Below are 23,075 nucleotides of genomic sequence, written 5' to 3' on the forward strand. Positions count from 1 at the left end.
TGATTGTTTGGCCCATTTTCAAAACTATCAGGTCTGTTAAACCACTTCATTCACTCTAATGTCACCTCTCAGCCAATCAGGAACTGTTCCAACACTTGTGGGGATGTGTGTCAACTTTAATTGATTACTGATTGATTGATTACTGCAATTGTGATTATAACTTTGTCTATAGACACTTGTTTATTTTTTCCTGTTTCTTTGTATTGTCAACTTTACAAGTATTGTTAAGTATTCCTGGTGATATGACAAAACACTAAAAAAAATATTTAGTACAGATATAACAATTTATGAACAAAAAGGTGACTGCTTTTTCCCATTTAGTTTAGTTACCTTACAACCACTTAACCACTTATTATAAATAAATATATATATATTTATATATATATATTTATATATTTATAATATTATATTTTATTGAGATTTTAAGTGATAGACAATCACAAAACACTATGGAATGTGTTCTTCAAGACTGTCTTGGTGCCATTGGATAACAATTTGATTTGCTGGTTTTATAGGACTTTGAAATGTGGTTTATGCAAAAGCGAATAGACACTTTTCCTGAGTTTGGTATTCACTTACTCCAAAATGATACAGTAATATCACTTTAAACATATATCTGGGATACATGAGAATAAGATCTCTAAGAATTTAGTGCTGTGATATGATAACAATTTGATTTGCTTATTTAATAGCTCTCCAAACATTTCCAAAACGTTACACTGTTCTACAGATAAGCAGTGGTCTTTCTAGTGTATATTTGTGGATTAGACCTCGTTAAATCATGTTTATTTAGGTGTAAAACTAGTTTCTGTTCCATTTTAAGTTTAAGAGAAGCGCCAGTCTCTGCTCCCCTGGGTGCGCTGTGCACGAGGCTACCGTAAAACACGGTTTAGACGCGCACTCCAATTTTCGGTGTAGATAGCGCGACCGAGTGCAGATGGCGTGACCGCGGTGTTAAACCGTTTTTATTTGTTCTCTGTGCAACCACTATTTAGAAAATACATTAAGTTTTGGAGATTTTAGGACGTTGTTTGTGAATAAACGAGGGGAATATCTGCTATATATCGAATATTAACATGAATTAGAACTTTCAGTTCTGGTAAAGCAAAAGCGAAAGTGATCTGCTGTTTCTTCCTAACACTGTCTACACCATTGGACAGTCAGCCAGCGATGGCCGACGAGTTTCCTCATGTCCTGTTCGTCCAGGGCGAATGGGACCCCAATACCCCCAAACTAAAAAACAAGCTCACCATTTATTTCCAGAGTAAAAAGTCTAATGGGGGAGACTGCTGTGTGAAGCTGCTGGGAGGACAGAGAGCTACTGTCGCCTTCAAATCTGAGGAAGGTAAAGTCCGCTGATTTCACAAAACACTGAATAACCCAAAATGTTTTGGTTGTATTACATCTGTTATTGTTGATGATGGAAAAACAACATTTATTTAACATTCTCTCATAGGCATCGGTTAGTGTTGAAATTCTGACATTAAATAAGCGTTAAATACTTTAATTGGGTGGGGCTCTTCTACTCTGCTTTTAGGTGCAAGCTGCAGTTTTCAACTTAAATGATAACTATAGTAATATTATTTTAATTACTCTTTCAGTACCCCTTTTTAGATTGCTAGAACATAGAACAATCTATACAAATAGAATACATACAATATATACATTTAATGTAAGCAAAGTTTACTTTATTTAAGAAATGTATAAATAAGAGAGTATGTCATAGATATCACCCCTATTTGTGTGTGTGTGTGTGTGTGTGTGTGTGTGTGTGTGTGTGTGTGTGTGTAGTGAGACAAAATGTACTCAAGAGAAAGCCACACAAGATCAAACTGGGTAAAAATGTCATAAACCTGAATGTTCATCTCTCACCAGAAGAGGCCTCAGCTGCTCAGGTAATTATTGACTATTTTTCATTGAAACTGGCTTTTATTAAGCCCATTTAAGATGAATTCTGTTATCTAAGAAGCTTTTACATTTGCTCCACACTTTTGGACTTTTCAGTTTGTATATATGTATGGAATATGAGACTGCATGTTCTTGGAGCATTAGCATTTTTTATTGTTATTTGATGTGGATTGCGATATTGAGTTATACAGTAATTGTTACCAGATTTTACCAGAAGTTAGTGAACCAACATGTCATACAATTAATAATGCACTCTGTATCTACAAGAGTGGAGTAAAATAAGCAAAAATTAGGCAGACAAAGTGTGTCTCTGGTAGATATGTCATGAAAAATAGGAAAAGTATAATTTAATAGTAATTTAATAATAATATATTTAAAAACATACAATACATTATTTATCTCTATTTACATATTCAACGTCAAAATGCATCTGTAGTGACATTCTTAAAAACTACAAATTAAACACCACCTACTAAGTAGAGTTTTATTAAAATGGTTCTGTCCTTTGTCCAGTTAATATGGACTAATTATAGTGTTTGTAATGAAATATGAAGTTGGATCAGTGTAATTTACACTTTACTGCTGGTACTGGTGGTATACGTGATAAGCAAACATCTTATGACTCCATAAAATATTGTTATATTGCCCACCTCTACCAAAGATTTTTTAAAAAGTTGACATTTCTCATACTGTGAAGTGACTATTGTGCATGTTCACGTCCCAGTAACAATGATGAAATTACATATTGTGCAGTCCAAGTACAATGTAACAAACACATCAAACATGTGAAAACATCCTAAATGTCTTGTGTAAGTGTGACTGCTCAAGTCTCTTTATTTATTTTACAGGAATCACAGTCTCCAATCCCAGAACAACAACCAGGTTAGCTTGTCTTTACTTTATGAAACTGCAAGGTTTCTGCTGTCATTAGCTGCATTGCAGGATAGTTCCACTCAGGTTCAAAATTCTAAAATATTATATGATTTTGCTTTAAATTTTGCAGCAAAGTACACACAAATATTCAAAATGTCAAGTGATTAAATCAGCAGAGAGCATACAGAAACATCCAACTAAAAATACACAGGCAAACACTATGTTTGCAGCAGAAATTGTCCCCTCTTTGGATTTTCGAATATCTGAATAAGCTACTAAACATTACCAGAGAATCTTTAGAGCAGGGGTGTCCAAACATTTTCACAGACTCTGTAATAAAACACATAATTAAATATATACTACTTATAATACACTTTCTTAAATACTATTATTTACACATCATTTTATTTGCGTTACTTTCTTTATCTATCTTTGGCAGTGTTGTGTAAACTAAGATTTTTAAAATTGATGTTTCATTTAATAATGTTTTCCTAAAAGCTCAGGAACATTAATGTAGGCAGGGTTGCCAGATCCAACAAAAATATCCAGTCCAAAGTCAATCTAAAACCTACCCTTTAGAAGCTTAAACTAGCCCAAAATATGTGTCTATCCCTTATTTGTCATTCATAATATTGTAACATTAGTGTTTTATTAGTTCTTTTTAAAACAGGTTTATATCTCGGTCAAAAATATTTAATCGTGACATAATTAGCAAAAAAGGAAGAACACTTATTGAAGAATCTCTTTTCCCGGATTGTCGGGCCACCAGAGGGTGAAAAGAGTCCAAAAAGAATGTGTCCATATGCACAAATTGAGAAAAAACAGAGTTTAAACATAATATATTATTTAATACAAAAAAATACCAAATGTTTCAGAACCAGATACTTAATTTATTTAAACACTATGTAATTCAGCACACAGTTGCAGTAGACCCATTTTTCTGTAGTAAGTTTGAAATACAGAGGTTACCTTTTTAGTGAAATACTTCATATACTTTGTAAAAACTAAAGAAATAATCTGCAGTAAGTAATTACAATTTTTTTTTTACTATTCCTTACATTTATAAAACTTCAGACTACACACTACAAATCATATTTTTTCAGCTTCAACTTTGTTGTTTTGTTCTGAAGATACATTTTTTTTTTAATTATCTTAATTACTGCAATATTTCCCAAATAATTCCCAAAGCATAGGGGAATTCTGGGGAGTGTAGTTCTGTGTCACAGAATTAGAGTCTTTGGCAGACAGACAGGAAGGCGCTGGCCTGACAAACAGGGTGAACAACTTTAGCTTTAGCTCAGCTTAAGCCTAAGTATGGAGACAATAGGAGAAATATTAATTGAAATTAACAGTATTAATTGCTGAATGTGCACTTCAGTCAAGTGACATAGGTCACTTTCTTTAAGGGGCAGAGTTATCTCAAAATGACGGGATGAAAATAAATTAATTATTGATGAAATGTCTAAATTATTATTATTTTTATGCAATTTAAAGAACTATATTGCACCCCCCCACACACACACACACAAAAAATGGGCAATTAATTTTACAGTTAAAAATTGATTTTTTTAATGCATTATCTGTTTGACAACCCCGGGGTCGAGCGAGAGCGGTGGAGGATGATCGACCCATAGGACGGATCATTGTTATGACCGCCCATGATGGACAATCGACTACTGAACAGCAAAGCGATTTATCACGGGTCTGTAACTGTGGGAAGATATGCAAGAATGAAAGGGGTCTGAGGATACACCAGTCAAAGATGAAGTGTCTGCATCCTGAGTGTAATGTGCAACGCACAGGGAAATCTGGAGAGACGGAGGAGAGGCCAGGGCAAGAGGCAAACCACAGCCCTCGGAATCTCCAGGCACATGATGAAGAGGGAGGCAGGGACGGCACGGCTGATGTATCGGAGGACAAAAGGCACCAGACAGTAACAGAAGGGATTCAGAAGGCTATACAACCTGGACAGGGCGCCGGTGTAGGAGCGTCGGGGACAGTGTTGCCAACTTGGCGACTATGTTGCTATCTTTAGCGACTTTTCAGACCCTCTAGCGACTTTTTGTGTAAAAAAGCGTTTAGCGACAAATCTAGCGAGTTTTTGTGGTGTTATTGGAGACTTTTGGCGACTCTGAGATGAACACACGCACTCTTCAGTTACTGTCCGCAGCGAGCAGCGGGGGCTGCCGTGAGCCCCGCCCCACAACACTCACAGTGCAGTCTCACCCACACCACTCCACGAACACACTGTAAATAAACTGCGCATGACCAAAGCCACCACTGACTGACCCCGCCCACGTATTTACAGAGCAGGATGTAAATATAAATGTGTCTTTAGTGTGACATGAAAAGAAATCACTGAATTGAACTCACACAGTCTCAGTCAGTCACTCACCTCATTCACCACATAGCCTGTCACTCACCTCATCCACAGTGTCTGATTCTTTGTAAAAAGCTAAATATTTATTGAACCATTTAACAATTTGTATATAATAGGTTTAAAAATAAAGAAAACTTAAAACAATAAAATGAAACAAACAAACAAACAAAAAAAAACACTAAAATTCACGCAAAAAATGAAGTTATTGTAAAAAAAGTGACTGCCTATTTAAAAAGCAATAGAAGTTGTTAATTTGTTAGAGTTCATTTGTAACATTTCTAACATATTTAGAGTGTTTTTACTCTTTTTTTCTCCCACAACCTTAATCCTTTATAGCTTCAAAAACATGTATTATGCAAATTAGATGATGACAGCATTTAGCGACTTCTTGCGACTTTTAGGACAGCCAATAGCTACTTTCCTTACTGAGGAGTTGGCAACACTAGTCGGGGAAGGAACAAGTGAATTGGCTTGCTGCAGGGATGAGGAAAGATTGGGAAAGGTTCGACCATGATGTAGATTAAGTCCTGGAGTCCATCATCTGAAGTATGGGCGCTGAACGTTTTGGGAAGAAAGAGCTGAAAGCCAAAACAAAGGTCCAGCCAAAGGAAACAGACGTGTGAAGGAGATAGCAGTCTTGAGAGGTGATCTACAGAGACTGAGGAAGGCGTTCTGTGAAGCATCAGCAGAGGAGAAACCTGGCCAGCAGAGGAGAAATCCGTGAGCTGAATGTCATCGGAGGGACAGGAAGCGGCGGATAAAGGAAAGGACAGATTTCAACAAGAACCCATTTAAATATCTGGGGAAACTTCTGGGGGAAAAAAGATCTGGGGAGCTGCAGGCAAAAAAGGAGGAGGTAGAGGGATACCTCCACCAGGTTTACAGTGACCCCAGAAGAGAAGATCCCTTGGGAGACATGGAGAAGCTTATAAAACCAGCCAAACCACACATTTGTTTCAGAATTGAAGAACCGAGTTGGCAGGAATGAATACTTTCCTTAGGAAGGCCAGAGCAAGATCAGCCCCAGGGCCTAACGGCATTCCATATAAAGTATACAAAAACTGTGAAAGGCTTAGAAGACAACTCTACAGGTTACTAAGAGTGGCATGGCGGAAGAATTTCCTTGCTGACAGCTGGCTAGTGGCAGAGGGATGCTTTATTCCTAAAGAAGAAGACGCTGTATCTATCAAGAAATTCTGGACAATTTCACTCCTGAACATCGAAGGCAAGATCTTCCTCGGGATTCTGGCAAAGAGGGTGACAACTTTTATGTTGGAGAATGAGTATATACTTCAGTCCAAAAGGGTGGAGTGCTAGCATAATTAGCAAAATCATAGAAGATGCAAAGAGGAACCGGGGTGACCTGGCAGTCCTGTGGTTAGATCAGACAAATGCCTACGGGACAATTCCACACAAGTTAGTGGAGTTGACACTAAAGACCTACCACATCCCAGAGCGATTCCAAAAACTCTTGCAGCACTACTTTGACAACTTCAAGATATGTTTTACCTGCAGAGAATTTACCACTGACTGGCAGAGGCTCGAGGTAGGAATTGTCACAGGATGTACAATCTCTGTGATTCTATTCTCAGCAGCGATGAGCCTCCTTGTTAAGTCAGCAAAGAAGCTGCGACGGGGGGCTATGCTGGCAAATGGTATATAAAGCAGGTACCTGTAAGAGCGTTTATGGATGACCTCACCATTACGGCAAAATCAGTACCAGAAGGAAGGTGGATCTTGAAGGACCTGGTTGAACTCACAGAGTGGGCACGAATGGAGTTTAAACCTGAAAAGTCCAGAAGTCTGGTATTGAGGAAAGAACGTGTCCAGGACCGGTTCCGCTTTAAGATCAAAGACAACATGATCCCAACAGTAAAGGAGAGGCCAGCAAAGAGCTTAGGGAAATGGTACAGGGCAGACCTTAATGACAAGCAGAGCGTAAGGGAGATGCTTAGTCAAACAGACATCTGGATGACATCCCTGGACAAAAGCGGTTTACCCGGCAAGTACAAAGCCTGGGGGTACGAGCAAGGGGTACTCCCTAGGCTGTTGTGGCCACTGCTTGTCTACGAAGTACCTGTTTCCACGGTCGAGACACTGGAGACAATAATTACTACCTACCTAAGGAGGTGGTTGGGCATCCCAAGAAGATTTAGCTCCATTGGACTGTATAGCACACTGCCTGTAACATCAGTCGTAGAGGAATTCAATGCGACAAAGATACGACAGGCCATGATGTTGCGAGACGGTAAGGATGGAAAAGTGCGCAAAGCAGATATCCTTATTAGGACGGGCCGCAAGTGTTCAGCAAGTAGGGCATTAACCGAGGTGGAGAGTCGACTGAACCAGGCAGACATCATAGGGTCAGTAGCCCAGGGCAGGCTTGGTCTGGGTTGCTCAACCAGAACGAGCTGGATAAAGGCAGACCCAAAGGAACGGTGAGGCATGGTGCAGAGAGAGATCCGCAAGGTTGAGGAGGAAACTCGGCATGTCAAGGCCATAGCAATGAAAAAGCAGGGCAGCTGGACAAGGTGGGAGGAAGCACGAGAAAGGAGGACATCGAATAAAGTTCCTGCTGTGCTCGGTCTATGATGTTCTGCCGACTCCTTCAAACCTCTATACATGGGGTTTGGCAGAGAGCCCCAGCTGTAAACTCTGTGGGAAACCAGCTAATCTGGAGCATGTCCTCTCATCTTGCCAATCAAGCCTGGCAGATGGGAAGTTCTGGTATGATAAAATCTTGGCTAAGTTGGCAGACGGGGTCGAGCAGGCAAGGAGAAAGCCGAAAGATATTTCCACCGGGCCCCACTTTATGAATTTTGTCAGGCCAGGTGAGAGCACAGCCACAGTAAGGAGAAACAAGTGTATCCTGGCTACAGGGAATAACTGGGAGATGCAGGCAGACCTGAGGAAGCAGCTTAAATTCCCGGAAGAGATAGCCCACACTAGTTTCAGACCAGATAGGGTCCTCTGGTCTAGAGATACCAAACAGGTAGTGCTTATAGAGCTGACTGTACCCTGGGAAGAGAGGATTGAGGAGGCATGCGAGCGCAAGTTGAAGAAATATCAGGCTCTAATTCTCGAAAGAATGGAAGGATGGAAGGCCTGGAATTTCCCAGTAGAGGTCGGCTGCAGGGGCTTTGCGGGGCAGTCACTTTGGAGGACACTTGGGCTATTGGGGATTGAAGGTGTGACTAGGAAGCGGCTGGTTGGTGACGTCATCAGGCAGGCGGAGGTGGCATCACGGTGGATTTGGATCCAGCGGAATGTGAGGTGGCAGGGGCAAGCTGTTGAAGGACCAAGGGCATAGGATTGAGTGGTGGCCAGCAGGGGTAGGTTCAGGACGCTGGATCTGCTGTCCAGCCCTCCCGATGTGTCATGGGCTTGAATTTGACGAAACATCAAAGAGGGAGGGTTCCCATCTGATGACCTGCGGCAGCCACTCATTCCTAGTCAGTGCTGGTGTCTGGAAGGATGGGAGGAGGAGAGGAGAGAGCGATGCCAACGGCCCACAGATGGTGCAGGGCAGAGTACCTGTAAAGGTGGGCTAGTTGCGATAACCCTATCGTATTTTCGCATGGTAAAAAAATCTTTATACTGTGCAAATATAAATTTGTACAATTGTATTAATATTTTCTTGTGTACTAATACAGTAGTTTTGCTCTTTTGCAAAATAGAACAGTAAAGTATGCCACATGTATTGGGATAAAAGCTGACATAAATCAATGTAAAATCTTTCATTTGTAAACTATATTTTTATCTGCCAGACCTTTTTATTCATATGTTATGTTAAAGGAAAGCATATCAAATTATTTAATAAACAAAAAAGGTGTTTTAAACAAAAAACAGAATGTGTTTTATATTTTAAACTGAAAGCTTTCCACATCTTGGTATTTTCTCTGTAGGTAGAGTCACCTGGAGTAGCTTTCAGTTAACAGCTGTGGTAAACTTCAAGAGTTAATTACTTAAATTACTTGCCTCTTAATGTATTTGAGAGCATCAGTTGTGTTGAAAAAATTCAAGAACCTTGAACATAGAAAAAATTAAAGCATTTGAATAGAAGGTGCATCCAAACTTTTAACTGGTACTGTAAATAAAAAAGACTTTTAAACAAAGTCAAAATACTGGTTTGTTCACGTTAATGGGCTATATGTGCCCATTAAATACTGTTTAAAATTAACATCTCTCATTTGTTCTGACAAATAATACCAAAACAAAAAATCTCCAAAGCTCTCAGTAGGCAAGAAAACCAACCTACCAGTGCCGAACCTCAGAGTGAGAAGTCAGAAAAGCAGGAGCCAACTGAAGAGAGTGAGGGAGGAAGATCAGCTGTGCTGGAAAACATCCAGAACATGAATCAGGAGATCCTGGTTATGCTGGTGGAGAATGTCCTCAGAGATGCACCCGAGTCCAAAAAATTTAGCATTGAAGTCATCCCAGAGAGCAACTGTGCTGTGGTCACTTTCACTAGCAGAAAATGTAAGTTGCTGATCATAACATTTTTAATTTTTGCATATTTTTTTTATTTTTGTAACCAGCACCTTTACACAACATTTACTGCAAAATATATCCGTAATTAATACCATTAAAAACATATGGTAACTAATTATAAATAAGCTAAATTAAATTAAAGTTGAAATATGTGCATTATTTTGTCAGATTGTCAAATTAATGTGTAATACACAGCCATAAATTTAATTCATGCACATTGAATGTTGACATTATTTACGTTATACCCACAAACGTAAAAATATATTTTATTGGGATTTTATGTGATGGACACGAAGTGTCAAGTAACTGTAAATTGAAAAGAAAATAATACATAGTTTCTAAATAAAAACTAAAATATCTAGAAAATATGCCATGTATTTATATTCAGCCCTCCAGAGTCAATACTTTGTAGGACCACCTTTCACTGCAGTTAGAGCTACAGGTCTTTTGGGGTATATCTCTATCAGCTTTGCACATCTAGAGGCTGACATTTTTGCTCAAGCTCTGTCTGACTGGATGAAAAGCATCAGTTAAACAGCAATGTTTAACTCCATCCACCTTACCATCAACTCTGACCAGCTTCCCTGTGCATGCTGAAAAAAGCATCCCCACAGTATGATGCTGCCACCACCATGTTTCACAGTAGGGATTGTATATTCAGTGTGATGTGCAAATAATGTGAACCATGAAATGAAAACCATTTCAAGGCACTGCATTTATTTTTGATGTATAACACAATGTAATGTAATTGTTGTTAATGTAGTAACAATATTATGCATGAATAAGAGCTCATGTTTGACCATGTTTGTGCATTAGGTGCAGAAAACTTCATCCTGTTCTGCCCGTCTCACTCAATCTTCAAGAAAAACAGCCTGGCTGTCAGACCTCTGGAGATGACTACAAAAGTGAAAGCTGAGGATTTACCTTTAAATCTTAATTCTGACTACATATTTCTGTATTTTGAAAAGTTTGGTGAGATAAAAGGTGACATAAAAATGCTGAAAGATGGACCGTCAGCAATAATCACCTTTCAAGACCACACAGGTAAAGGCTCTTTTAGACTGTATGATGTGGAAACACTTACATTAGGACTGCTACCAAATCAGAAAAAAATAGAACAGTATTAACAATGCAAATAAGGTATTTTTTATTAGATTACTGACTGTATAAACCCAAGCTATTTTATGTTTTGTCTGCTCAACTTTATTTTATTTGTTAACATGCGGCCAATCCTGCAAACAAATTCCAAAATAAGTTGGAATGGGGAAACTTTAAGGCTAGTAATTAAGTAAAAAAAATATTTCAAACAGGTGATGTCAACAGGTGATTGAAATAACAAAAGCAGTATGCAAAAGAGTAGGAGAAAAGATGGCCAGATGAACTCCATTCTGTATCAAATATTGGAGAAAAGTATTGATTTGCATTCTCTCTTCTACAATGCATGATATTATTACACCTTTTAATGAATTGGAAGGAATTTCAAGACTTTTTTTGGAAAACAAGAATGATTTAAGCTCCAGACCAAAGTATGAAAAGACTTAGACAGTTTAGACTGTTATCAGAAACAAGTCCATAATCCAGGGTCTGTAATGGTATGTGGGTATATCCATTCACTTCTTTGATGTATCACTTATGTAGAAAAACATGGTAGCACAGGGAACAAGTGCTGCCTTAAAAACAACATCTTTTTCAGAGACCTCCTTGCATTTTAACAAGACAGTGCAAAACCACATGCAACACACACTATAAAGGTTTGGTTGTGGAAGAATTGTGAGAAGTGTAAAGTGTTGTGAAAAGACAAAAAGCGGTTAATGCTTTTGGAATGTATTACAGGCTTACAATGCAAGGATGGATGTTTATCAATAAATTTAATTAAGCTGAGCAGATAAAACATGAAATACATTGGGCTAATCCTGTCTACATTTAATGGGAATGGAGGAATCAATGCTTGTTTATATGTCCTAAGGTTTTCTGATTTAGAGTTGTACTTAGCTTACTGCATTGTGGTAAATGCAAAACCTACAAACATACTCACTAAACACTTTATTAGAAAATGCAGTAATATTGGGTAGCTTTAGAACCCTTAATTTGTTGTTGTATGGATTCCGCCAGTTACTGGAAACATTGCTTCTGATTCTAGTTCATGTTGGCATGATTTCATCATGCAGTTCCAGCAGATGTTTTAGGGATTTCATCCTCTGATATTGTGGCATAAATATTTTGCTGAAAGTAGCCATTAGAAGATGGGAAATTGTCCCAATTAAGGGCTGCACATGCTCTCTCAAAATAAAGCAACCACAGGTCTAGCACTTCTGTTGGCTGGTTGTAGTGTGATGTGTAGCCTTGCCCACCCCCATATGTTTCAATCACAAAATTGCCAGTTTCCATCTCACTGTTCTTCAGTGTTCACCAATCCCAACAATTATTTTTTCCTGTGTTAATTTTACCACATTTTGGAATTTCCAGTGCAGCAGCTTACCATTGATACTGATTACACTGATTACCCCAGTAATAATAAACATACAGAACGAGTAGTACAATATGCTCAGCTAGAGTTTGCCACAGTAACTGAAAGAACAGGAGAACAGCTGAGTAACGAACACAACACAAAAGGTTTGCAGTGTTGAGGACCTTCATTTAACTTATATCGCCCCCCTTCTACAGAAGAGGAGCTGCGTCTGTGGTTAGTGGCACTGGATTGATAACATACATCCAAACCTCCATACATCTGCTCTTACCATTCTGTGGAGGAGAAACCAAGTCAAGTCAAGAGTCAAGAGGCTTTTATTGTCATTACATCTGAGTACAGGTACACAGTGTGATGAAATTACGTTCCTCCGGAACCATGGTGCAACATAGAACAACAAGCAATAGACAACATAAAGTGCAGGAGTGACGACAGTGCAACATAAAATTATAAAATTATAACACTAAATAACAATAAATACAATAAATACAAAGGACGAGACAATTTAAAGACAGGACAGTGCAGTACCGATACGGTATAATAAAGTGTATAGTGGGGATAAGGTGCAGAGATGTGTGACATACTGTAACATATATAATCACAGCAGTTACTGAGGTAGAGTTTATAGTTTTTAAGAGTGCAGCAAATAAAGTCATGTCAGCCTCTGTGTGCTGACTGGGTGTGTGTGTGTGAAGTTCAGTTCTTTGTGAGTGTAAAGGGGGGGGTGTACAGTTTAGTTTTGTGCGAGTGTGTTGGGTGAGTGGTGGGTGGGGTGGGAGTTCAGTTCTGTCTCTGTGCGTTGAGAAGTCTGACTGCCTGGTGGATGAAGCTGTTGCAGAGTCTAGTAGTGGAGGCTCGGATGCTCCTGAATCTTCTGCCGGACGGCATCAGAGCGAAGAGTCCGTGTGAGGGATGGGTGGGGTCGTCCACAATGCTGGTGGCTTTGCGGATGCAGCGTGTGGTGTAGATCTCGGTGATGGAGGGAAGAGAGACTCCGATGATTTTCTCAGCTGTCCGCACTATCCGCTGTAGGGTCTTGCGGTCTGAGGTGTTGCAATTCCCAAACCAGACGGTAATGCAGGTGCTCAGGATGCTTTCTACAGTCCCTCTGTAGAACATGGTGAGGATGGGGGGTGGGAGATGTGCTTTCCTCAGTCTCCGCAGGAAGTAGAGGCGCTGCTGGGCTTTCTTGGTTATGGAGCTGGTGTTAAGGTCCAGGTGAGGTTCTCTGCAATGTGAACACCGAGGAACTTGGTGTTATCCACAATTTCCACAGCAGAGCCGTTGATGTTCAGCGGGTGGTGGACACCTGGAGCTCTCCTGAAGTCAACAACCATCTCCTTGGTTTTATCCACGTTAAGAGATAGGTTGTTGGTTCTGCACCAGTCCGTCAGCCACTGCACCTCCTCTCTGTATGCTGACTCGTCGTTCTTGCTGATGAGGCCAACTACAGTTGTGTCATCAGCGAACTTGATGATGTGGTTTGAGCTGTACTTTGCAGTACAGTCATGAGTCAGCAGAGTGAACAGCAGTGGGCTGAGCACACAGCCCTGGGGGGCGCCGGTGCTCAGTATGGTGGTGCTGGAGGTGTTGTTTCCAATCCTGACTGATTGTGGTCTCTCAGTCAGGAAGTCTAAAACCCAGTTGCAGAGGGAGGAGTTCAGGCCCAGCAAGCTCAGTTTTCCGATCAGATGCTGAGGGATGATGGTGTTGAATGCTGAACTGAAGTCGATGAACAGCATTCGAACATAGCAGTCTTTGTTGTCCAGGTGGGTGAGAGCCAGGTGGAGCGCAGTAGAGATGGCATCGTCTGTTGATCTGTTTGGACGATACGCAAACTGCAGAGGGTCCAGTGAGGACGGGAGCTGGTTTTTGATGTGCCTCATGACCAGCTTCTCAAAGCACTTCATGATGATGGGAGTAAGTGCAATGGGACAGTAGTCATTAAGGCAGGACACTTGAGACTTCTTCGGCACAGGGACGATGGTGGTCGTCTTGAAGCACGTCGGCACGATTGCAGTACTCAGAGAGATGTTGAAAATGTCTGTGAGAACATCCGTAAGTTGTTCTGCACATCCTCTGAGCACTCTGCCAGGAATGCTGTCTGGTCCTGGGGCTTTCCGTGGGTTGACTCTGAGTAGAGTTTTCCGCACATCAGCTGAGGACAGGCACAGTACCTGGTCGTTTGGAGGAGGTGTAGTCTTCCTTGCTGTCGTGTAGTTCTGTGCTTCGAACCTTGCGTAGAAGGAGTTCAGTGCATCTGGAAGGGAGGCATCACTGTTACAAGCAGGGGAGGGTGACTTGTAGTTGGTGATGGTCTGGATGCCCTGCCACATGCGCCGAGTGTCAGTAGTGTCCTGGAAGTGGGCGTGGATTTTCTTTGCGTAGGTGCGCTTTGCCTCTCTGATCCCCCGGGAGAGCTTGGCTCTAGCTGTTCGGAGGCCAGCCCTGTCCTCTGACTTAAAGGCCTTGTCTCGGGATCTCAGCAGCACACGCACCTCTGCAGTCATCCACGGCTTCTGGTTGGGGCGGGATGTGATGGTTTTGGAGACAGTAACATCCTCAATGCACTTGCTGATGTAGCCAGTCACTGAGTCTGTGTACTCCTCCAGGTTGATGGAGTCATCAGAAGTAGCAGCTTCTCTGAACATGTCCCAGTCAGTGTGCTCAAAACAGTCCTGAAGAGCAGAGATGGCTCCTGGAGGCCAGGTTGTAACTTGCTTCTTCTCTGATTTGGCACGTCTGATGAGCTGTCTGTATGCTGGGATGAGCATGACAGTGATATGATCAGAGTAGCCGTAGTGAGGGCGGGGCTCTGCTCTGTACGAACTGGGAATGTTAGTATACACACAATCGAGCAGGTTAGCTCCACGGGTTGGAAAATCCACATGTTGGTGAAAGCTGGGCAGCAGAGCCTTCAGATTACTGTGATTGAAATCACCAGCAACAATAAACAGTCCGTCGGGGTGTGAGTTCTGGAGTTTGGAGATAACAGTGTACAGTTCTTGCAGAGCGTTAGCATTAGCACCGTTAGCATTAGCACTGGGTGCTACATACACTGCTATTATGTACACGCTGCTAAGCTCTCTGGGCAGGTAGAATGGCCTGGCTCTGACTACAGCAAACTCCACCAGCGGCGAGCAGTAGCTGGAGATCAGCGCAGCGTTGTTACACCATGCTGTGTTGATGTAAACAAACACCCCACCTCCACGTACTTTGCCCGAGAGGCCGGCGTCGCGGTCCGCGCGGTAGCATAGCATGCCGCTCACCTCAATCGCGGAGTCCGGGATGGAGTCCGTTAACCACGTCTCCGTGAAAACGAACACACAGCAGTCTCTGAACTCGCGCTGGGATTATCATAGGTGCCCAAACTTTTTCATACCACTGTATATGGATGTTTGAGTGGATGTTTGAAATGTAGCTCCTTTAACCACGGACGCACATTCTCTTCTTTAGAAGGTAGTGGATATATGTTAGTTAGCGTAGTGTCCCCACTTATGCTTTATTAAGATATAAACAACGTTAAACTGTTGAATTACTTTATAATCAGTATCCTAAGCAGTAACTACTTCAGAGTGCATTCAATTTAAATATGATACAACCCGAAAACTTTAAACTTGACCATATGTTTTACCACAAATGTGGAAGAAACACACTTTTGGAAGATGGTGTGGCATAATAAGGTGGATATTTTAAGAAGGCCAGTTTAGAATTAAATGATTGACAGAATATGAATATGTAAATCTAATGTTCTCCATTCTTGTTTGCGAGCTTGAAATTCCAAAATGTAAAAGAGGATTGTAACAAAGTCTCTAAAAACCAAAAATGTAATTATTCACTTCTTGATATGTTGTTCATTATTTTAAACTCAATAACCAATACATTAATGTAAATATTAAACCCTTTGTGTGTTTTCCCAGCTGTAAACAATGTTCTAGGAAAACAACACCAGATTAAACAGCAACCTCTCAAAGTATTCCCATACTACGACTCTTTGGAAACAGCCCTCTATGGAAAAGACAGACCCATGCTGAGACTCCCAGAAATCTTCACAGAGAATATTGATATATCTATTGGGAAATATCTCCAAGAAAACCGAGAAAAGTTGGACCTGATCAAGCAAGAGATGTGCAAACATTACTGTCAGCTGGATCTTCAAGCCTCATCTATGAAAATTATCCCTCTAGCTTCTCTACTTCAGCAAGGTTCCCAGACAAGAAAGCTCATCCAGGCATGGAGAGAGAAGGCCTCTGCTGAGTTTGTTGCTGAAATGTCCAAATATAAATCATTAGAGATCAATATTCTGAGAGATGCGTGGAGTGAGGCGGTGGAAGAAATCCAAAAGACCCTTTGTGCTGAACCTGTGACCCTCGTCCTTCAGGAAAATCAAGCAACAGTGATTCTTGCGGGCCTTGCAGAAGATGTAAGCAGAACTAGAGATGCTGTGAATAGAGCCACAGACAGCATAACTCAAAGAATCCAAAGGGAAAAGGGCAGCATTACAGATGAGGTCAGCATGGCTTACTCCATTTATGAGATCGTCAGGCTAGGTGGTGTTGAGCTGGAAATACAAAGCAAATTTCCAGAGATGGAGCTGAATTACCACTCTCACAGTCAAAAGTTAGTTCTCTATGGTCTAAAGCAAGAAGTACTGGAATCAAAAATAAGGATTTTACAGAAAATTCTTAGCCTCAATCGGAGAGTGGTGGAGCTCCACCCATCTATACTGGAGTTTCTGACCAAGAGGGACAAGGAGGATCTCACTAATGATTTATTCTTATCCAGAGGAATCATTGCATCCTTGGAGATAAAGGACAATGTCGCATCGCTTATCGCCAAAACTGAGAAGACATTGAAGGATGGTGAGGAACATTTGAAAACAGTGTTAATCTATAAATGCCTTGATGTGGAGGACCCCAGGGTGACCAGGAAGGCAGAATGGCAAGATCTCATTACTAGCTTAAATAGCTCGTTCAATTCTCCAGTAAAGGTTGTTTTAATAAACACATCAGGCAACCAAGTTACAGTTTCTGGTTTTGCTGATGCGCTTGAATTAGTCCTGGAACAGCTGACTGATTTTCTTGAGGCCAATTCTAGCATTACCACAAGCCTTGAAGCAGACGGGATTGTTATCAGATTTATCGAGGAGCACAGAAAGCAGGACTGGTTTGAAATGGTGAAAAACAAAGTGAATGTTGATTTCAAAGATGACAAAATCTCATTGAATGGCCCAAGGGTTCATATCTCTCAGTGTACGCCTGTCTTTGAGGACCTACTTTCTACTGTTTACCAGGGCAACTTGAAAGTAGCTAAGCCTGGTGCCAGGAAGTTCTTCAAGAAGAAGGAGACAATGTACATTTCTGAAGCCAAGAACAATACAGGATGCTTGGTGGAGTTAGTAGATGAGAACGAGTCTGGTGGTGCCAGTGGAAAGAAAGGTGTCTTTACACCTGAAAGAGCAGAGATTGTGGTCAACAAATATAGACAAGGCACTGTCCAGCAGCAGCACAGCAAAGGTACAGTCTTATTGTTTAATTATTTATTAATAAAATAGACAGTTCCAGCTCTAAGGTCTTATTGACTGAGCCAGGTGTAGGGCTGGCAGTAAAACACAAAATACCTTATACAGATATAAATAAAATTATGAGTGTATGTCCAAACTACACAGCCAAAATAGCTTATTGTGTTTTATTTGCACTTAGTTGGCCTTAAGAGTGTGGGTGCTATAAGAACTCATTAATTGGTGAAATAACCTAGGATGAGATGGTATGGAAGCTACATCAATGCAGGAACAATGCAGTTTACACTACTCTCTGTTCCCAGTAATACCATATACAAAACAAACTGATACTGCCCAGTCCTAGCTGTGACTAGGCTAACTACCCTAGCTGGTGTTAAATGAAAGTTTCTTTGTTTTACATATATATGCTAATAAAATAGCTCAAACAGTTTAAACTTCTTAATCTGGTCTACAAGCATGAGGAATTTATTCAAACTAGACCATGCTGGCTGAGTAAGACCAGCAGGACCAGCCTGACCAAGTTGGCTGTATTGTATGACCAGAAAGGTTGTAAGAAAACATTGATATATTGAAATATTTAAATGTTTTTTTAGCAAACCGTATTGGTTTTCAAAAAAACAATATTGATTTAAAGTTTTTAGAACATGTAATGACTGGTGTCAGAGGTGTAATTTAGTGTTGTGTTTAAACCCCGCCTACTAGATAGCAGTGTTAGATCCCACTGTTTTGATTGCATAAAAAGAAAAGTTTTTGTTTATTCAGATTTTATAAATATAATAGTGTGTTTTTTATACTCATTTTTTTTCTAAAATTAGTGTTAAACAATTATAGGCTACATTTACATTACAAGCCACATTGCTCTTGACGGTGTACATTTATAATTGTAAGTGACCTGTACCTGTATGTAATGTGAACCAATCTGTCCCTGAAAAGCCTCACATGCGTACATCTTTACGTGTATAAACAACGCCCTTCTTCACCACCAACAAAAAAACTTCATATTTGATATCTTTTGCCCGAGTGGAGAGCAAACAGCTGGTCTGAAGTACATGCTCAGTTTGAGGAGGAGAAATAAGGCTGGGCGGTTTGCTTTTGCTGTTTTTGCAGATATAGTTGCACAGCTGCACCAAGAGATGTGTGGGTATGAGAGAGAAGCATGTAGCCCATGTATAAGAAAAAGACGCATGAATTCCGATTTGACCATTCACATTGATGTCCATGGATTGTATTTGTATTCGGACCACATGAGCAAGTAAAAATTGCATTGGCAAGTAAATACAGCCATGAAAAAATCTGATCTGAGCCACATTGAGCAAAAAATCTGATTTGAATCACTTCAGCCTGGTAATTTGAACGTAGCCTTAATGTATTGCCTTGCTTACAGAATAACAATATATAGTAATATATTGAATCATAACCCCTGTATCATGATACACAAATATGACATATATATGACATTACAACTGTCTTGACCATGACCCACAATTAGGTAACGCCAGGATATTATGCTGGAAAAACAGATGCTAGCATGTTATCCACTGAAGTACCCCACACAGTATAGAAAACTGCACATCACAATGGCAATCAATAGGCTTCTGACCACATAACACCACTTATGTCAAATATTGCATTTTGTCACTTAAAACTGAAACCTTTCTTTTATAAGGCAGTACTTCTTGTGCACAACACAAAAATGACAGAAAATGGGAATGCAATCAAGCTATTGCTTCCTTTCAAAAATTAAAAACAAAACAAAAAAATTTGTACCTGAATGAGAAATAAACTTGTCCATTTTGACCAGGTGACCAGCAACAGGTGGCAAAGGACTTTGCAATTGATGGAAAAGTGTTGAATCCCGCTTGCTTTTCCATCTGTGGACCTTCCCGAGCTGCAGTGGACCAGGCCAAGCAGTGGATAGAGAAGCTCATCTCAGACGAGCAGGCATTCGAATCGATCTCTGATCCAATGATCCTTAATCTGTCTGATAAAGACCAACAACGAATTCAAGAGCTGCAAAAATCCATGGATGTCAGTGTGAGAGTGGAGCACAAGACTCATGGGGCGGGGTCTGATGACACCACCATTCTGGTGGAAGGCCTCAGCAGGGATGTTCTGATGGCTGTCAGTGAGATCCAGACCATGCTTAGAAAAGCCAGAGATGATTTTAGCCTGAAGAAAGATATGGAGTTTGCAAGTGAGATGGTAGAATGGCAATACGAGCAGGGTGGCCAGTACCACAGCTTCGATCAGCTCACGAACTTCAAGCTGGAACAAGCTTTAACGCTAAAGTCTCCTCATGTGGACATCACCGTGCAAGGCCAAGCATACAAAGTCACAATGCCAGAGGGTCCTGCTGTGAGCGCTGTTGGTGGTAATCAGATGAACATCAAGCGTATTGATAAATTACAAGGTACCCATTTTTATAAAACATCTCCATTTTAGTTAATTTAGGTATATTCAGAGGCACAGCGTAATTAGTGAAACTGTGTAATGGAGGTTAATGGTATCGTCTCCCCACACTCCAATATTGCTGTTTTATTTCATACAATGGCAAAAAATATTGCTGTTTTATTTCATACAATGGCAAAAAAAAAAGTATGTGAACCCTTTGGAATTTCATGAATGTGATCTGATCATCATCCAAGTCAAGGGTATTGGCAAATATAATGTGCCTAAAATAATAACACAAAATCTGATCATTCATGTCATAAAAGCCATAAAAACCTCATAGTGCTTGTGTAAAAACTATGTGAACCCTTATATTAATGACCTCAAAAAAGCTAACTACGGTCAAATAGCAATTAATAGCTTATTAAGGCTTCAATAGCAAATATGTGCTGTGACTGTACAGGGTCTGGTGTGACAGACGTTGAGCTGGAAAACCCAATGTTGAATCTCGAGAAATGTTTCTTAGGTTTAGGAGATTAAAAAGATCCATCCCTATGAGATTTCTCCATCAACTCGTTAGCGCTACAGACTGCTCTCTCTGCAAGACCGTTTGACTGTGGATACTCAGGACTCAGGTGGCATGAATGAAGTTCCATTGCATGGCAAAATCTTTGAAATGTTCATGGATTGTCTAGCATTGTCAGTAGGAAATTCTAACACTTGGTAGTGTTTGCTATTCTCTTTGAATTACTCCACTGAGTGTTTGTAGCCGGGGCAGCGGTCTGCACAGATCTGAATGGCAGAGGACAGAGTTTAATGATCTTACACCACACTTAATTGGTGTGTAAGTTTACTGCGCCACAAAGCACAGCCCATAGTATAAACTCAGTAATTAAATCAAATCAAAATTAAATCTTTCTCTGAAATTTATCAATTTGGGTCCGCATTGGACAACGTCTAGGTCTGGACCGCCTATTGGTGACCTCTGATCTAAATTGTCATCATTGAGGAGTTCCTGTCAAGGCGAATTGACCAGAAGGATTTTTTGCATCCAATACTGAGAACATGGTGGCCCTAACATCTGCTGCTACTTCGTCAACACTATGTATGGGGTGATGGGGAATTTTCCATGCTGTGTTGAGGTCTTTAGGATTGATGCACAGTCTGATTTCTTGTCAGTTGTGTGCTGTTTCACTGTGCACAGACTAAAAGTCTTTCTTTTAGAGCTGTTTAGGCTTCGTGGTTTAGATTTGCTGCAGCTTTTGTAGTGATTTTGTTTTTTGCAATTATGACAACCCTGCCCAAACGCAGTTGCTGCAGTTTGTGATAGTTTGCGGCTAAGACTGGTATAGTCAAGGACGGATTAAGGATAGTCTGGGCCCCTGGGCAAAGAAATAAATAGGAATAAGACATAAAAATATATTGTATAATAAATGTTGAAAGGCATCGCAAAATGTTTTGGGTCAGGGCCCCTGGGCGCTGGCCCCACTGCTCCTGTCAGTAATCCTGCCATGGGTATAGTTTGCTAGTTAGATAGTCTTGAATGGTGCCTACTGTTTGAAACTGGTTATACAGCATCAACACTGGTACCTAGTGTGGACAGAGTTTTGCTACTTTCCTTCCACTTCGTGGAACTTTTTCTTGAGACGGTCCAGATTGACTCTGGACTCCACCGAGATGATTATAGGGCCATCCGCTCCTGGCTCATGCACCTCAACAGCATAAACAAACGAATGCTCCCGCTTGATGGCTTCTAGACCAGCGATGTTTAGAAGAAAATAAGCCCTCCTTAATAAACACCATTACACTTTGTAGAGATCATTGATATGCGTATCATGTATACTTTAGGAAAATTTGATCTTAATATAGTTTATAACATACAGACAGGCATCCTGCATTAGTAAAAGGTTTATTTCATCTGGAATTTACTGTATTTATCTTACTTTGGTCGTAAAAAACAAACTAAAAGGGAGGAAATGTCCGTGCAACAGCAGGAGCTCTCCCCACATGGGAGGCTTCTCGCGGCGGGGCAGGACCCCACCACGGCAAAATCTGCACATTGTAATATCTAACTTAACACTACAGCATTAATAATCAGCAGATTATAAATGTAGATTACTGATGGTGATCAGCCCTGTGTCATGTACTTGTCCTGTGTTTCCTGTCTGTGCTCGTGTTCCTGTGTTTGTGTTCATGCACATGATCTGTGTTTTGCCTGTGTCTGAGTGTTCTCACCTGTGTTCTCTGTCGTGCGTTTTTCACGACTCTTCTAGGCCTCCCAAAAAGGGAAGCCTGGGCTAGCTTAAATGAGCTCTAACCTTTACCTAGTCATGCATCGATATAAAAGTTTTAAGTTCAAAAGAAAGAAGATAAAAACAGACGAGTGCCTCAAGTTTAAAGAAAGGAGAAGACGAGTCTTTCCGAAGTTCTAAGTTGATCTTTTATTGTTCTTGAAGTCAGCCAGATAGGGTCAGAAAGCTTCAGTCTTCCGAAAACACAGAGGAATACACACACTTTTATACAGTATTTGGGTGAACAAAGGTGGGGGCTTTTAGCTCCACTTTTCCTTCTCCTGCCCAGCTTTCCCGTGGGAGCTTGGGCCTCTTGAGACACCTGGTATGACTCAGCATATTTCTTATCTGTCTCCCCCTCACAGCCGTACCCAGTGCAGACTGGGCCTTACTGAGGAAGAGCAGACAGAGTTTTAACTGAACTCAATAAACTCGTTCATATATGGCCAAATGTACTAATATATGAGTAATATAACATATATTGATCCCTAATATCCTAATTTAGGGCCCCACGGATCAATGATGGTATGGTTAAGTATCTTAAGCTGTCATTCAGAACATAAAGATTATAGATTTCTAAGTTTATGTTTCAATTATTTTATTATGTGTAAGTTCCGTGCTTGTAAATAGTTTTAAGTCCCAAGTCACAGTTGGAAACTGGCGACTAATCGAGCATAGAGCGGCACGTCAAACATTGCACCAGGCAAAGCGACCCAACGTGACCCCGCATGCAGCAGCACACCCCAAGAACCAAGG

The 23,075-nt window shown here is 40.7% G+C and overlaps 1 protein-coding gene across 1 annotated transcript; it reads left to right on the forward strand.

Moving 5' to 3' along the window:
- The first annotated feature begins 9,513 nt into the window (after positions 1 to 9,513).
- On the forward strand, positions 9,514 to 21,785 carry LOC125804929 (protein mono-ADP-ribosyltransferase PARP14-like). Its single transcript, XM_049484824.1, has 4 exons — positions 9,514 to 9,640; positions 16,040 to 17,635; positions 19,442 to 20,050; positions 21,604 to 21,785. Exons 1-4 carry the CDS (start codon positions 9,514 to 9,516, stop codon positions 21,783 to 21,785), a joined length of 2,514 nt encoding a protein of 837 aa, XP_049340781.1.
- The last annotated feature ends 1,290 nt before the right edge of the window (positions 21,786 to 23,075 follow it).

Source organism: Astyanax mexicanus, chromosome 11, assembly GCF_023375975.1.
Source record: "Astyanax mexicanus isolate ESR-SI-001 chromosome 11, AstMex3_surface, whole genome shotgun sequence".
Classification (NCBI taxonomy): domain Eukaryota; kingdom Metazoa; phylum Chordata; class Actinopteri; order Characiformes; family Acestrorhamphidae; genus Astyanax; species Astyanax mexicanus.

Bases quoted from the DNA above. Each gene is read 5' to 3' on its own strand.
- LOC125804929 (XM_049484824.1), top strand. From the start codon at position 9,514: ATGAATCAGGAGATCCTGGTTATGCTGGTGGAGAATGTCCTCAGAGAT. The intron at 9,641-16,039 runs GTAAGTTGCTGA...GTGTTTTCCCAG, and splicing joins CACTTTCACTAGCAGAAAAT to CTGTAAACAATGTTCTAGGA. The intron at 17,636-19,441 runs GTACAGTCTTAT...CATTTTGACCAG, and splicing joins CCAGCAGCAGCACAGCAAAG to GTGACCAGCAACAGGTGGCA.